General features: G+C 41.1%; 1 protein-coding gene across 1 annotated transcript in view; it reads left to right on the plus strand.

Moving 5' to 3' along the window:
- The first annotated feature begins 5,721 nt into the window (after window positions 1-5,721).
- LOC141767636 (BMP/retinoic acid-inducible neural-specific protein 3-like) overlaps window positions 5,722-16,144 on the plus strand; it is a 63,586-nt gene continuing 53,163 nt past the window's right edge. Inside the window, exons 1-2 of the mRNA XM_074635131.1 lie at window positions 5,722-6,298; window positions 6,837-7,150. Of these exons, the coding sequence (XP_074491232.1) occupies window positions 6,891-7,150 (260 nt within the window). The 5' untranslated portion in view covers window positions 5,722-6,298; window positions 6,837-6,890. The remainder of the gene's footprint in view (window positions 6,299-6,836; window positions 7,151-16,144) is intronic.

Genomic DNA, 16,144 nt, shown 5'->3' on the forward strand with positions numbered 1-16,144 from the left:
AACTACTATATTTGTACAGTGAAAATGACACTGAACGTTGTGAGAACACCCCATGAACGGACAGCTGATTGTAGCATGAGAGTTAAACTTAAAGCACGGGACACAAACAGCGGTCTCCTGGGTGAAAGCCTTGTGTTTGTTGGACCCATCCACCTACCCTCCTGTCCGCCTGGTGTGTGTCTTTTCTTACTCTTAAAACTACGTCACCACACTCCCGGCACACTTTCTTTACTTTTGGCGCAGATGGGTTTACATTGTAATTAATGGAATGTGGCGGTAACACAAGCCGACGGCCGTGACAAAGTCTCAGTATTTTACACCCGGGGAATGAGAATGTGCTTTCTTTTTTGCAACCAGAGAAGTCGCCCCCTGCTGAAAGAATGCAAGTTTAAGACATTTCCGCATGTGCTTCACTTTTCAGACCTGGAGGTTGACGCCTGGTCTCAAACAGTCAGAAAACAACACAAGACCTCATCGTGAATCACAGTTAATTTATTGTACTCAAACAACAACAACAAACAATTTGATTATTTGTGCAATCCTGCTTAAGTATTAAAGAAGCTCAGCATTTTCTCAAGTTGATTAATGGCGAGTTTGGTGACCCAGATGAGCAATAAGTAATGCAGATTCTGATTAAACCGTTGTCAGTCTATTGGCTCTTCTAATTACCACATTATGAATGCCTATGACCCCGCTGAGAGATGTACTGCGGACAACATTAAGTGAGGATGATTCTTTTTTTTTTCACAATTGACTGGTAGCAATTTATCATTTATAGAGACATCGCGTTACCTGGCATCCTGCACCACTTAGTGCTACTTATCCAAACAAAGAATCCATCAAAGCTCATAGGCAGGGGATAACTTTGAGGATTTATTTTTGAGCACATCTGCATGGAGAACGGTGAGGAGTGTATTTCATCGAGCATTTGGAAGTGTCAAGCAAACGCATGATTTATTTATTTTTTTTCCCGTCCCGTAGCTCACGAGGAAAAAACAAGTAAAGCACAACGCTGCCGTGACAATGCACTGACAAAGGCTGTCAGGTTTTCAGGCTAATTAAAACCTCAGCTTCACTCTGTTCCCTGATCACTCCTCACAAAGACCCTTGAGTGGCATCAATGAGCACGCTCTGGCTTAAGTGAATGTTTACCTCCCCTAATGACTATCTGTCTCAGTGCTGAGTAAATGCAACTGCCTCGGTCCTCTCTGCCACTCGTTAAGGTTACACACACTCACGCAGAGGCGAGACCTCAGCCCGAGGTCTGTGTACCAGCTGTTTGTAGACACTAGACCGTTTGCAGGTCGTTATTGTTCTGCTGTGCGTGATGATTGCTGGACCGCACGGTGGCTCAATGGTGCACAGTGTTGCTTAACAAGTTGCTAAGAAGAATGCTAGTTTGATTCCACATCTTGGTTCTGCCTGCTTGGAGCTGCATGCCATTGTGCTTCTTTAAAAAAATTTAAGTGATGTAGAAGGAAGAATCTGTTGGCATGTTTGCATATGAATGTTAATGTATATTTATCTGTGTTCACCCTGTGCATCCTCAGTCACTTCATCCTGAAGAAAAGTGTTCTGTAACGTTACTCATACATCAGTAATATAGAGCGATGTAGGGAAGGCGTATTTTGTATTTTTGTTGGACAACCCAGAAGTTAGCAATGCCCTGGGTTCCCCCAACAAAAAGCCAATGGGATCTTTCCATTGGATTTTGGATTATTGCAGAAAATAAACTCTGTGGCAAACACGTTTATGATACTTAAACGTATTGTTCCGTAATTGTTTTGTAGTCTCATTTAACCATTTGTTAGCAACCGCCTTTTTTAAGGAGAGGATTATCGACCTATTTTATACTTTACAACAAAACGTTAAAATCTCTTCAGCTTGTGTTAACCACAGACCTCATTTAGGGCATCTAGTCGAAAACCCATTCAAAAAACCCATTGACTTCCAGATGAGGGAACCGGAAGTGCTAAAATGCTAACTCATTTCCAGGTTTTAGGACTCACTCCTGTAGCACTCTATTGGCCTATGTTTGTTCCAATGAATATGCCCCTCTGCGTGCCTTGAAATGAAATGTACAGGAATGTATATGTGAGAGGTTGCAGCATATATTTGATACAATCACATTGCGGGTTTATGGTATTCATTTATGCAGTATGGAATTTATGGTTTAAAGTGGTTATGAGTTTTAATAACAATGTGAAAATGGCTGCATGTTGTAATGAGCCAACAGACAATTATCAGTCTACAGCTCCCCTCGGCTTTACAGAGCTGTCTAGCGAGTTTCAGCTCAGTGTTTATCCGTCGGGTCCACAACTTTACTGTTTTGGTTCACTCTCACTGCTCTCATAGCACCGTTTTTGGCAGCAAAAAGCTCTTAAATCCGCTACCTGCTCAGCACCTCAGCACCAAACAGCAGAAAACAGACACAGTTTAGTGACAAGCTGGTGAACACAGTGGAGCATTTCGTACAGTAGCTAATGTTTCCCTCAGGATTTTTGCTGTAGAAACAGAGCTAAAAGTGTAGATATTGGACTCATATTCAATTTAAAAGATGTCTTCCAACATTTATTCATGGTTTACATATTTCAAAACCTCTGCTGAATGCGGTTGCCAAGGTGCAATCTTCTGTAACCGCGGCCTCAAAGAGCATATGGATGACTCCTTGTTATAGGTCACTGCTCAGCCGCTGAGACTTACACATTCCTTGCACCTCTTTGGTGCCATAATGAGCCCTTTGCTGTGACATTCCCTTTGATTTTTTTTCCTGTGCTGCGTTGGTTCACATCTGGTCTCTACGGACATCCTTATGTTCCACCAATTGGCAATCAATTCTGTTGCATTGACTGTCTCTACTACAAAGAAATAAACAAGCGCAGTAGGCTACACATGCAAACATATCTTATCTCGCACACACTAACACACAATAATTGATGAATGATTTATTTGCACTTCCTGTAGAGATACGATCATCTAACTCTGTATCCACTTTGAAAAAACTTTTGAAAAATACCTTTTTTTTAAGGATAGCATTCCTATAAGTAGAAGGGTATAAATATATGTATGTATACATCAGTTTCTGGACGCATGTGTACATTTCTACACATTTATGCATATATACTGTATATATTTGTTTTATCAACTTGTCCTACCATTTTACCACATTATTGATATGTTCTGTGATGTTCTGTTTTAGCAGTTACCATATTTGTTTTACTCTATCTGCTTTTATGGTCTGATGTTCTGTTTTAAGAGTTACCATATCTTTTACTTTATTTATCTGCTTTTATTGTCTGGTGAAGCACTTTGTAACATCTGTTTTGAGAAGTGCTATATAAATAAATGTATTATTATTTTAAAAAGTAGATATGAGCTGCTGGGACTCCACTCTGCTGAGTTTTGGGGGCTCTGGAACCTGAAAACAGCGTTTCCAACTTAACTTATTTGTTGATTTCATTTATTATGACTCTCGTATTATTGTTTTTGTTTATTTTTTGTTTGTTATGTGTGTTTTTTGTTTGCTTTGTTGTTGTTGTTTTTTTAACTCTACTCTTTCTTTTTGTCATTATTATTATTGTTATTTCTCTACTTGGTTTTGCTTTGGTTTTGAATGTTGAGGTTGTTTTCTCTAAGTGTACTTGATGGGTTTGTCTGTAAGCTCATCTACTTAAAAAGTGGTTTATAGACTGTTGTAATTGCAAACAGTGGAATGGATGTATGAAAACAGTCTTGTAATTGCAAACAGTGGAATGATTGTATGAAAACAGCCTTGAAAAAAGGGACAAAATAAAGTATATTAAAAAAAAAGAAAACTGCCTAAAATGCAATGTGAATACATGAAAGTAATGAGCCGTGACACTTTCTCCATTAAAAATCATCTTTTATTCAAACCTTAAAAACAAAAACGTGAACCTGTGCTTGCAAGCACAGACTTGAAATGGCCAGTTTACAATGCAGCTTAGAAAAATCCTCATCCAAAAAACAACAACACTATAGACCCAAAAAAGTTTCTGTCCTTCACAAGTAATCATGGCTGTGAGGCAGGGGTCACAAAAAACACAGTAGGCTACACGTGCAAACACATCTTATCTCTCACACACAAACACACAAAAGTTGATGAATGATTTATTTTGAAAAAGTAGATATGAGCTGCTGGGACTCCACTCTGCTGAGTTTTTGGGGCTCTGCAACCTGAAAACAGGGTTTCCAAAAACTGCCTAAAATTGCAATGTGAATGCATGAAAGTAATGAGCCGTGACGCTTTTTCCATTAAAAATCATCTTTTATTCAAAACTTAAAACAGAAATTTTAACCTGTGCTTGCAAGCAAACTTGCTACAATGCAGCTTAGAAAAATCCTCATCCAAAAAACAACCAAAAAGTGTCTTGTCCTTCACAAGTCATCATGGCTGCGAGGCAGAGGTCACAAGAAAAGCCACCCAATCCCAAGACGTGATGATGAAACCGTGACAAATCAAGTCATTCTTTCACTCCGTGAATCTGGGAGTCGCTCTGCCACGGGATTTGAGTTTCTCTTTGAGTTTGGGGGGAGCCAGTGAATCTCGCGACTCAATGGTGTTCATTTCTCTAATCCCTGAATAAAAACCCTCCCTTTGAACGTCTGCAGGAAAAAGAAAGCTGAAAGGCAGCAGCACTGCATCCCTCCCTTCTTCTGCTCTGCCTCTCTCTCTCTCTCTCTCTGATCCACGCTCAGTGTCCGACGCAGAGCCGATCTAATTAAGTTTGCTGATGGTGGAAGTGATGATTATTCGGCGAGGAAGAGGAGAGGAGATGGAGGAAGAGGAAGAAGAGGGCGAAAGGAGATAACGAGAATAACTGCAGGGGGGGCTGAATAACACACTTCATGATCGTCATCATCACCACAACCATCATTAAAATCATTATTCAAATTCAGACTTTCTTTTTTATTAAGATTAATTTGCACTAAGATAATATCCAATTTAACAATCTTACAATTAGCATATTGAGTCCCAGGATACTCATTTATTAAAATCAATTTACATTGATGCCTTTAGCTCAACTTTTTTCCCATGAAGTTTTCCATCATAAAGATTTGTTATTAGGAAATTGATTTTGGCCATTTTGAAAAAGAAAGAAGAATTAAGAATGTAAAATATGAAGGCAGTGGAGTTGAAATGTGCTGATTTTTTATCCTGATTTCCTCCTCCTTTTCTCTCCATCCTGCGTTTAACATGAGTCCCATGATATTCATTTATGAAATCAATTTACATTGATGCTTTTTTGAAAGTTGAATAGCTCAACTTTTTCCCATGAAGTTTTCTTCATAAAGATTTGTTATTAGGAAATACATTTTGCCATTTTGAAGCAATAATTCAGAATTAAAACTGTAAAATAGGAAGGCAGTGGAGTTTGATATGTGCTGATTTTTTGTTTCTCTCCATCCTGCATTTAACATCAACATCAGCAGGTAACTTTCTGTCGCGTTTCTAAAAAATGAGGCATCTGACTCCTCCAGCACATCCAGCATCCTCCAAACCAAACCATCACCTCATCCCAACCTGACCCTCCTCCTCCTCCTCCTCCTCTGCTCTGAACATCACCTCCTACTCTCACTTCCTCCAGTTACGTCTCAGCCAACCGGGAGTGCGCTCGCTGCTGGAATAAATTAAATTGGTACAGAGAGAGAGAGAGAGAGAGAGAGAGAAAGAGAGAGCTGCGAAATGCCATTCACACATCCAGTGCGCTGGGAGTCCAGGCACCGGTCAGCAGCAGCAATGTCATCCGGCTCTCCGTGCGCTCTGCACGCGTCCGGAGCGCGTGCCTCTCCAACATAGAAGAGCAGAAATGAGTTAGAGGAGCAGGGTGGTCATTTTGGTCAAACTGCAAACATTCACCTGAATCCCCAAAAAAAGGGTGTGTGTTTATATTAATTGGTCTATACCTGGATGGTTTGACCTAGAAGCATCGTGTCCTGCTACGTGCAGCGACTCATTCCGTTGGATTGGACCTACATACCTTTATACCTACTGCGCATCGTCTGTGAAGGCTCTCTGGAGCTGGAAATATGCCACTGTGAAGAAAAAGAAGAAGAAGAGCGCGCTCTGAAGAAGGTTGGATGTCATCTTCGCTCAAGTTGCGCTGCTCCTAATTGTGCGTCTGTTTTTGTGCATTTGTGGCGATAATCCTCTCCGAAAAAAAAAAAAAAGTGGGTCCTTTTGCCAATGGTGCTGAGTTTATTATACGCCGAACTTCATGGTACTATCTGGGGATTTTGCGGACACTAATTACGACCAGTCACGGACTTACAGAATAAGGTAAAAACCTTCTAACATCCAATTTAAATTTTTATTTTTAAAATATGATTTGCTTCATTATCAAAACCAACTTAAAACGTATATTGAAAGCTGCTCAACTCTGTACTCACTGATCTTTATTCCATGGTCTAAATGACTTCCTTGTTTTACTTGACAAGCATACTTTGTGATGTTCTATATTGTGTGCAGCTGTGTATTGTGCGTTTTGTATGTTCTTTCTTGTATGTCTGTAGTATGTTTATTTGTTTTGACCTGCAAAGGGACTACTAAAGCTATAATCTGCTACAGTGCATCAAATGGTGACATTTATGTTTTAAACTGTGCATGGTCCCTTTTAAATAAAATAATAATAAAATAAATAACCTCTAAGACTAGTGACCCCTTTGCCATCATTTCTGATGACCCACCACTACTGGAGAAATGCAACTTTCTTGTTCATCTTCATCCCACTCACGCCCCAAAAAACAAAATTACAACCGTATACTGTTCTTACTGTGTGCTCCAACTCCTCTTCCTCTCTTCGTCTCTTCCTCTCCAGGACTCATCCAGAGTGCAGGGAGAATGAGGAGTCACCGGGGCCGGGGGAAGCAGCATGAGTGGCCCGTGCATCTCCATTAGACTGACGGCCCTCATGTTTCTATGGAAGTGGTTAACACTAAGCCTGCTCCAGAGCTGCTGCAGGGTGTCAGTAGGGGCCGGGGCGGTGGACCCTGCCGGAGCTGGCTTCAGCGGCTCCGTGGGGCAACTGGGCTGGCTCCTGTCGGACAAGGGCCCCTTTCACCACTCCCAGGAGTTTGTTGATTTCACAGAGCGCTACCAGCAAGGATTCACCACCAAGTACAAGATATACAGGTAAGAGAGAGGTCTGCATCGTCTGCAAAGCTGATATGCCTTTGTTTGAAATGGACCGTTGTGTAATGACTTAATGTCTTCTTATGGCCTTGGAAAAGAGGCATTCCTACAGGATCTTTAGAAAAGCATACACAAGATACCACATAATACTTTTCTTTAGACTATAAAAGATGCAGACTTAGTAGGTGGCAAACTGTGGGATGAAGCATTGAGACGATTACTTAGTGGAGTTTTGCATCCAAATGGTAAAGCTCTGCATATGACAGCTTCCTTTTGGGTGCGACTGGCTGTTTCCGCCTCCCTTGTTTTTGTGGGCAGCTGAGACATATGGTTCGAGTACGATACAAACCATCCGAATGCTTCGTATCAGTGGGAACTCAAAGTGGAGATACCGCAGGAGGGGTTTTTGGGAAAAGCAGCAGGACGTAACCGATATCTGACTGAGCCAGTTGATGTGTGACAGTGGGTAGACAGGATGGCTTCAGAAGTGTGTGGTGTGAAGTGCGGTGGGTGTGTGCTTTAGAGGCAGCAGGGTATTGTTTGAAGGCACGAACACATCTTTGGTTTCGTTTGAGACGAGAGAGTGAAAATTACAGGATTACAGGACAGTGTTTCAAGATGCAATCTCCCACGTATGAGTTCACAAGATATTCATTGTCAATCAGATATATGGCATGAAATAGTATATGACACTGTTTCAACAGGATTCTGAATCTTGCAGATTTTGTCAATTCACACATTCCACCAATGTGAAAGATTTTAGGCTACGCACACGAGCAAATCATATAGTCTTACATCTGTAAACCTCAACTGTACCCAGCAGGCTTTCTTCATTTGTTAAGTCATCTGTGTGTATGCAAGCGTGGGTGTGTGTTGGTATTTCTTCCTGAGCTTAATTCTCTTCAGGATAGAAACGCCTCTGAAGCATTTAAACTCAACACAGAAACTCAGACTGATAAAATGATTTTAAGCAGTGGTTCACTAGTGGAATTTGCATACTTTCCTGTTTTGACTTCAGGGTGTCATGGTCCTCTAGAGGTTAAAAAAAATTCCCTCCAATCTAGTGAAACCTTTTCAAAATGCATTTTTCATGCGTAGCCAAAAACAATGTTTTTTTCTAATTTTATGAAACGTTGTTTCCAGCCAACAACAACAACAATAAGCCGACCGTGACTGGGCGTGCATACTTGAGTGGCCGTGTGTTTGGTGCCAGGTAAAGTGTTGTGATGCCCGTTGATGAGAGCGATGCTGGCGGAGCGTACGCAGCCGTGAAGTGGAGGAGTGGTGCCAGCTGAACAGAGGTTTTGACTGACACTGGCATTTAGCAGCTGACAGGAGTGACAATGCCAGGCAAAAGATAGAGACCATAGCGCTGTTGGCTTCCCCGCATCCATCACATCCTCCCATTGCTGCCTCTCTGCCGGCCTCTTCTTTCTGTCTCTCTCAGGATGTCTCTATACCTCCCTTTTCTCCCTGCTCGTGTTTTTGTCTTCCTACCCCACCCTTGGCATGAAAATGTAACAGATATTCACAGTTTTGCATTATTAAAATTCACACAGACATTGTCTGACCAATTTAATCTCCCAAACTAGAGCAATAAACCCTTTTTAGCATTCTGTAACCTCCAGTGTGACTTCTATTGACCTATCAGCAAATATCCAGAAATGCAAACTTGACAAGTCTATAACCCTCCTTTCCCCTTGAGCTACAGTGGCCTTTTCAGTTTCCTCAAAAGAAAAGTAAGCTGACCAATTAGAGGCAAAAATCCAATAGAAGCTCAACTGAAGAGGAATAATATCACCATGTTAAACAGTGGAATAATGTTCCTGCATTGTCATTTGCTTTCCTTGCCTTGAAAAAAAAGCAAAGTCTTTTTAGGCTTTAAATATCTTTCACCCGAAGCACCGTCATCCATCGCTGAGCAGTCGAGGATGCCAGTTAAGAACTGAAGAGATCAGAAGTGCCTTCAAAAAAACAACGGCTTGTGCAGTTCCTTTTGTTCCAAAACAGACTCATGAATTTGAAAGCCAGGAACATCCAGGTGAAAAGCAATCTTTGGGTCATTTGTATTGATCACCAACACTGTTCTGCTTCTTGCAGACATATTACGGCCTTTTATGGGTCAGTAAACGTCTTATTGGCTCTTGATTTGTTACCGATACGTGTTGTAATCAAGCATCAACCTGCGGTGATGAGAAGTGAAGCCAACGCGGAAGTGCCAGAAAAACTGCAGTTCTTCCAATGGCCACTTGATGGTGGCTTCAAAAGTGAGTCGATCCCCATAAACCCCAGTGTTCAAATGTCCAACTATACAGCCAGGCTATTCGCACTTAAAAGGCGTTTGAATGCCACGATAATGCGCAAGGCATTTAACAAGCAATAATAACTCCTTTCTTGATACATGCGTGTCATTTGTACGCCATGCATTCTGCACTGACTGCAATGTTAACACATCTGAGAAAGGCCGCTTATGGTTGGCAGGAGGGGAGGCGGATGGGTGCAACAAACATAGGACTTTCAACCAGGAGACCAGTGTTTTGTTTTGTAAGTTATATTATTGATGTTTGTAACATGTTTTCTGTAGTTATGTTACGTTATTTCCTTATGTATTTTACTTAGTTTGCATACCTATTTTAAGCCCAACCATGATGTTTTTTCCTAAACCTAAATGCCGACATTATTGTAGTTTTGATGTGTAGTACAAATGACAATTGAAAAGCGGTGTACAAATAACATGCAAAATGCTCATGGCACACGGAATGCTGTTGTAATGCCGTGCTGTGGATTAGCTGGGAGTTAGGCCGTGTCATAACCGGCAAGATGGTGACGGCCGGAGCCACCCACTTTGAGCTTCACCGCAGCCCTTCAGAAACCTATGGGTGACGTCACAGAGACTACGTCTATATTGTATAGAGTCTATGGTCCTGAATATTAGTTCAAATCCCAAACTGGCCTGTTGTAGAACTGAGCAGCAGCCAAAATATCCTCAATTTGAACAGTTTTCCATAATGCTTGTCCATATTTTTGGTCCTTGCAGCTTTAGAAAAGAAGAGCATGTATGCAGTCCTGGATTAACACAGTGCGGTGCTCTAGGCTGACCGAACTTGAAGTGCCCACCTCCTCCCACTTTACACGTAAAAAAGTCTACCTATGGAACTAAAGACCACATGAATTTATAGTACATGCTGGGCCCGACGCCATGAGGGATTTTAAGGGGGCTCAGCCCCCTCAATTTTATTTGTACCTCCTCTGTTTAAGCTTTAGAAAAATAGCCAAAACAACAAAATTATAGGCCGAGATTCATGATGCGACTATGGCTGAGCTGTTGTTTCAGAACCATGGACAGCACAGTTTGTTGTGGTTAGAGGGTGCGCCGCTGTCCAGTGCTGAAACAGAGTGCAGAAGATCAGACAGACAGAACACGTCACTTAGCTCGGTGCTTCCTTTTCATGGTTGTAAATAGAACTTTTGGCCCCAGCTGTTTCTACGTGCCTCACCCTGCTGATTTTGACAGCTTGCGATTGAGGGTAAATATTGAATTATGTGCCATTATTGTTTTTGTTTTTTTTAGTTTTCATTTAGCACAACCACATAGCTGATGCCTGTCCATTTTGAATTTGTCTGATATGATATCAAAGTTGCTGCATTATTTCGGAATACTCGGCCGTGATTTGGGGGAGAGGGATGCGGGCACCTTACACCCAATCAATTGCAATTAATTTCCTTTATATATACTCATGTCGTGTCATATAATGTATCAGCAGTTAATTTTGTACCTGTTTGCATCTCTTCCAGTAAGTAATATATAAAAAACATATGACACATATTTTAAAGGTATAATATGTAACCGTTGTCGGTTGCTGTTTGTAAACACACAGCAATCAAAGTTGGCCACACGTCCACAGCTCATCCAGCCGAGATGGAGAGAGAGAGCAGCGATGGTCAAGCAAGCTATAGAGAGTGACTGAAGAGAGAGAGCGGCGTTAGTAAGAACAAAGCAGCAAATCGGAGAAATAAAACATTATTTTCTAATTGTTTCATGGCGGCTACGTTCTAAAACAAAAATAAATACACTACTAACTCCGCACAACTCGGCATTACCCCGCGGCAAGGTGCCTAGTTGCTGGATTTTGAATGAATGCAGTGCTTCCTGTCTGCTGGCTGTTGGCTCAGCGCTGCTCTCATCAAACTACAAACACATACCGATCATAACTGTAATCGCAACAAAGAGAGGAGCAGAGGGATCACTGGAACACATGCACGTAACACAACCTGTTCTCGTACGTGAAATATGGCCGATTCGTGTGGAGACTTGTGCCTCGGTATCAGAAGCGGGGACATTCGACCACCTGAGCGGGTTGAACACCCTGAACGATGTTATTGACTAGGGGTTCACACCCCCACGTGGGGCCCAGAGACTGTTTGCAGAAGCCCAGATGCGTCCCGAGTAAAGCAAAATAATAAGAAAAGAGAGAATACAGGCAGAGGGCAGGGTCTCTGCAGAAACAGACACCATCACACACTTCTAGTGGGGCATATGTGATGATTGAGAGGGATTATTTTGTTTCAGTCTATACATTGTTTTTTAATTAATTATTGCATATTATACCTTTAAAAGTCTAGTTGTTGTCTTAATCATTTGGTGCCCCCCCCCCTCCCCCCAGCACTGAAATATATATCCATATATGGATAATCCAGTCCAGCATGTATGCAAGCACGTACACATACTGTGATGGAGACAGACGAATAGTGCTAAGTAATTAATTTTAATTAACCACCCGGTTAAAAGCAGTTTTAATAAAAACATTGAAATCCAACCTCTGCCTCTCCCTTTATCTCCACGTCTATCTCTATTTTCTCCTTGTTCTCTCCCTCCCGCTCACCATCCCCCATTCTCTCTCTCTCTCTCTCTCTCTCTCCCTCCCTCCCTTGTCGAATGATCTCAAACCAATTGCTCTCCCTCGCTCATAAATATTCTCCAGAGCTCAGTTGGCCTTTCCCGTCAGGGGGCAGGGGAGAGGGAGTCAGGGATGGGGGCGGGGGGGTGGGACCGGAGGAGTTTCAGCACATAGGAGGGGGGTCACAAGAGGAACCAGAGCTTTATCCCCCCCTGCTGGCTGGTCGCTGCACCAGAACAGCTTGTAGCCAGTTCTAATCATAATTTAAAAAATGGAAATTTTAATGGAGTGCCATTCAGAGTGGAAGTTATAACAGGTTTGATTTTTACACTAAGAACCTTTCGTCTTCTGTCTGGTCTGCATTAAAAGGACAGATTTAAAAGCTTGGAGAATTACAGCTTTCTGTCACAGCGGTGTAAAGTGACGCATTGTAAAAAAATTTTCAAACTGCAAATCCTCTGAGAAAGAAAGAAAGAAAGAAAGAAAAAGACGAAGCAATTCATTAATGGAATCAGCGTTTAGTTCAGTTTAAAAAGCAGTGAAAAACAGGAAAAGGAGGCACTTAACAATATTACCTCTGCTGTAATTGCAGAAAAATGCACCTGCTATGTCAGTCATACTGGCGGTTTTCAAAGCAGTGAAAAACAAGAATCAATATATAATATGTATAATAATACAACTTCCACTGTGATACATTCATTTCATTCTTTTCATTCTTTTTTCTTCTCCTGGCGAGGGTCACAAATCTCCTAAAAGCTTTGTAGCTTTATATTGAAAGCAGTCAACTGGTTGCATATTTCCTCATGTATCAGTTACACCTCGGTACTGTATATCTGAAAAAGACACAACAAAAGCAATTAACAGCATTTCTGTATTGACTTCTCTTCTTGTTCACACTGATAGCATGAGCTCAAATTAGAGATATTGTTGTGCAGTTTCTGCTGTTACGCACGCATCAGAGGTAGAAATGGGTGTAAAATGAAAACGAAAGCGTGTTTCATTTAATAATTTAGGAGCTTGTGGTGTTGTGAAATCGTTCCTGCTCCGTGAGAGGCTCCTGCTCCGTGAGCTCTGTAGTCGAGCCATATCCTCAGACAGTAGCATATTAGTCAAAATGTCAGATCCTCCTTTCTTCTTCTTCATGGGCCATAACTTTTATATCACGCCTCATCTCCCGTGTTTTCTCCTCTCTTTTCTCCTGTCAGCCCACTGGCTATTTCATTGACTTTGTGTGATGGAAGGAGTCATCTCTTGTAATTACAGAGTGATTAGTGTTTCAAGTTTATGCAAATATGTATGAATAGAATGCAGAGGCATGATGTTACAATTAGGGCTGGACCTGAACATTAACTAATTGTATATTTGTTGGTTGTGTAGTCGCTATTTAATTTGGGGATTTGAATATTTGTGTGTCTTTCACAGACAGGTCTGTTGTCAATGATTTTGAGCAGCCCGTTCTCATTCCCAGGGCGTCAAATACAGATGCTTTGTCATGGCTGTTGGCGTTCGATACCGCCGCACAAGGCACCCTTTAGCACCGGTAGGAGATGCACCTGGCTTTCCATTACCTATAATGTAAACCCATCTGCAGCAACAGTAAATGCACAGGGAAGGTGCTGTGGTGACATATTTTAAAGAGCGAAATAGACACACAGGGTGGGCGGGATTGGTGTTGGATGGGTCCAACAAACACAGGGCTTTCATCCAGGAAATCGCTGTTCGGGTCCCTTGCATGGGTGTGCGGTGTGCAGCAGTGGTTATTAGCATAAAAAAACACAATTCAAATGAGTAGGAAAATTAATAATTGATTAACAAAAAAAGTGGCATTAGTAGTTTTTATTATATATCATAAGCTGTTTAGAGCTAGTGTTAGGAATTTAAAAAGGTATTTTGTTTCCCTATCTTATATCTATTTTGTATTGCTGTGAAAACATTTCCTTCAAACAACTGTATTTATTCAAGTTTCTTGCCAAAACCTACATTTTACAAGATTACATTTGAAGGCATCATGATAGCGTTATAATTGACCATCTCTTAATACTCATTATCTCACAAATTTTACATTTTTAGATTTTTTTTAGAAAATCTTCCAGAGTGGGATGACTTTTATATCTCTGCATGCAGTGTGAAGGTTTGCTGATTGGTGAGGAACGGTCAGTCTAACGGTCAGTCTAACAATGTGAAAATGAATATAAACAATGCAGGATTTAAAATATCCAATAATATACAAATGTTTTTATGAGAGAGGAATAGCATTCAATATGATTGTTAAACCTTGATGCACTGACAATGTTGTTTGTTTACAAGAAAGCTCCACTCTTTGACTCTATGACTAGTTACTTAACTTTAATGCACTTATCTTTTATGCAGCCCTAAAGCGAGCCATGCAAATAATAACGGTTGTCTCTCAGATGCAAGGTGTGACAATGCCGCACTAATTTCACTTAGGCTACTAAGAGAGGGCTGATAATAGTAGCAGGACTGTGCGATTGTTGTAGTCATAAAATCACAACAAACATAGGTTGTTTCAAGCAATTTGAGGATAATGGGATATCTGGGCAAGTAAAATAAGGTAAACTCTTTGACTATTCTGCCTTGGTATAATTACAATAAACAATTAGCCGATGGATGCAGGTTCATTTCACACTTCATTTATTGTTGGTGATATGTTTCTTTAAATGCAGAACACATTCCAGCACTTCCCCTTTGCCCCTCAACTTCCCTGACATACGCAACCAAATCAAATCTGACCTTGTTTTACACAATGTAGAATGCCGTTGATCCTCAGTGCAATGGTCTTGTTTGTTTATAATCAATATAATAGTGTCTGCAAAAAAAATCTTTACCATAATAATTTACAAACACAAAGCAGAGCAGACCCAGAGAGAGCAGGAGTGTATACCGAGAAACTGTTTTTCATCGAACTGCAGTTTTCTCTCACGCATGAATGCCTCGTTCAATGACAGAGTCATGGTGGAGACAAGTCTATCGTCCTCCACTCAGAGGTTGAATGTGTCTCCGGGACAGAAGCTGAGCAGCCTCCTCCTCTTGATCACCAGCAGCGATTGCAGTGACGAGGACTTCATCCAACGCAGAGCTTATGGCTTCTGACAAGTGTGGGATGGGGGAGTTATTGGGGCCAGAGGTCCACGGAAGCAGCTTTTATGAAACAGACTCGGCAGAGTGTTTGACTATTTTTTATACAGATGGCCTGAGATATGATCATAGGGGTCCTTCAGTTTTTTGTTAAGACTTTCAGTATCTAATATTATGTATATTTTTAGTGGTCTATAATTAGTTCTGATTTGTCAAGAAGAGGATTTTGGTTAGTAGGTTTTTGGATTTTCTGTTATGTGCCGTGTTTCTTGCATTAATTTAATGTTTCCTGTTTTATTTTGTAAGATCCTCATGTGTCATGTTAGATTTTACTTCCTGCCTTTGTGTTTCCCGCCAGTTTTGATTCTCTGTCCCGCCCTGATTACTTTTACCTGTACATACACTTCTCGTTAGTTCTTCCCAACTAATCGGCTCCTTTTCTGCTCCCATCGTTTTCCCATACCCAATCGGCTTCCTGCCCATTCTCCTGCCTCATCACTGCATTCCCCTCACCTGTGTTTCTCCACCTGCACTTCATCCTCTCGTCAGATTTGCTTGTATTTAAGTCCTGGTTTTCAACTCAGACTTTGTTGGATCCTTGATTTTGTTATGCGAGTTTCAGTTTTGCCTTGCCTGCACCGGATTTAATTTTCTCCAAGTTCCTGTTGCCTATATTCTCCTGCTCCACTCTCCATGACAAGAAAGTTATACTTATAGTTCAGCAAGATTGTGACATCTAAATAAAATATTGCATTGTGGAATGGGTCTGAAATGAAGACAAGCATGCCACCCACCCTTAACTGAAAGAGAGAATTCTGGTGAAAGCTCCCAAATTTATAACTGGTGTCAGTGAGTGATACCTTTTCAGTGCAAAGGGAGTCATGAATCAACAATTTAAGAGCAAAGTATCACCAATAACGGCACAGTTTTATCGTGCTTTTTTGACATCTTCACAAAGATATAAAGACATTTCATGATGTCTTTGCAACAAAGTCTTTTA

This window comes from Sebastes fasciatus, chromosome 5 (assembly GCF_043250625.1).
Source record: "Sebastes fasciatus isolate fSebFas1 chromosome 5, fSebFas1.pri, whole genome shotgun sequence".
Taxonomy (NCBI): domain Eukaryota; kingdom Metazoa; phylum Chordata; class Actinopteri; order Perciformes; family Sebastidae; genus Sebastes; species Sebastes fasciatus.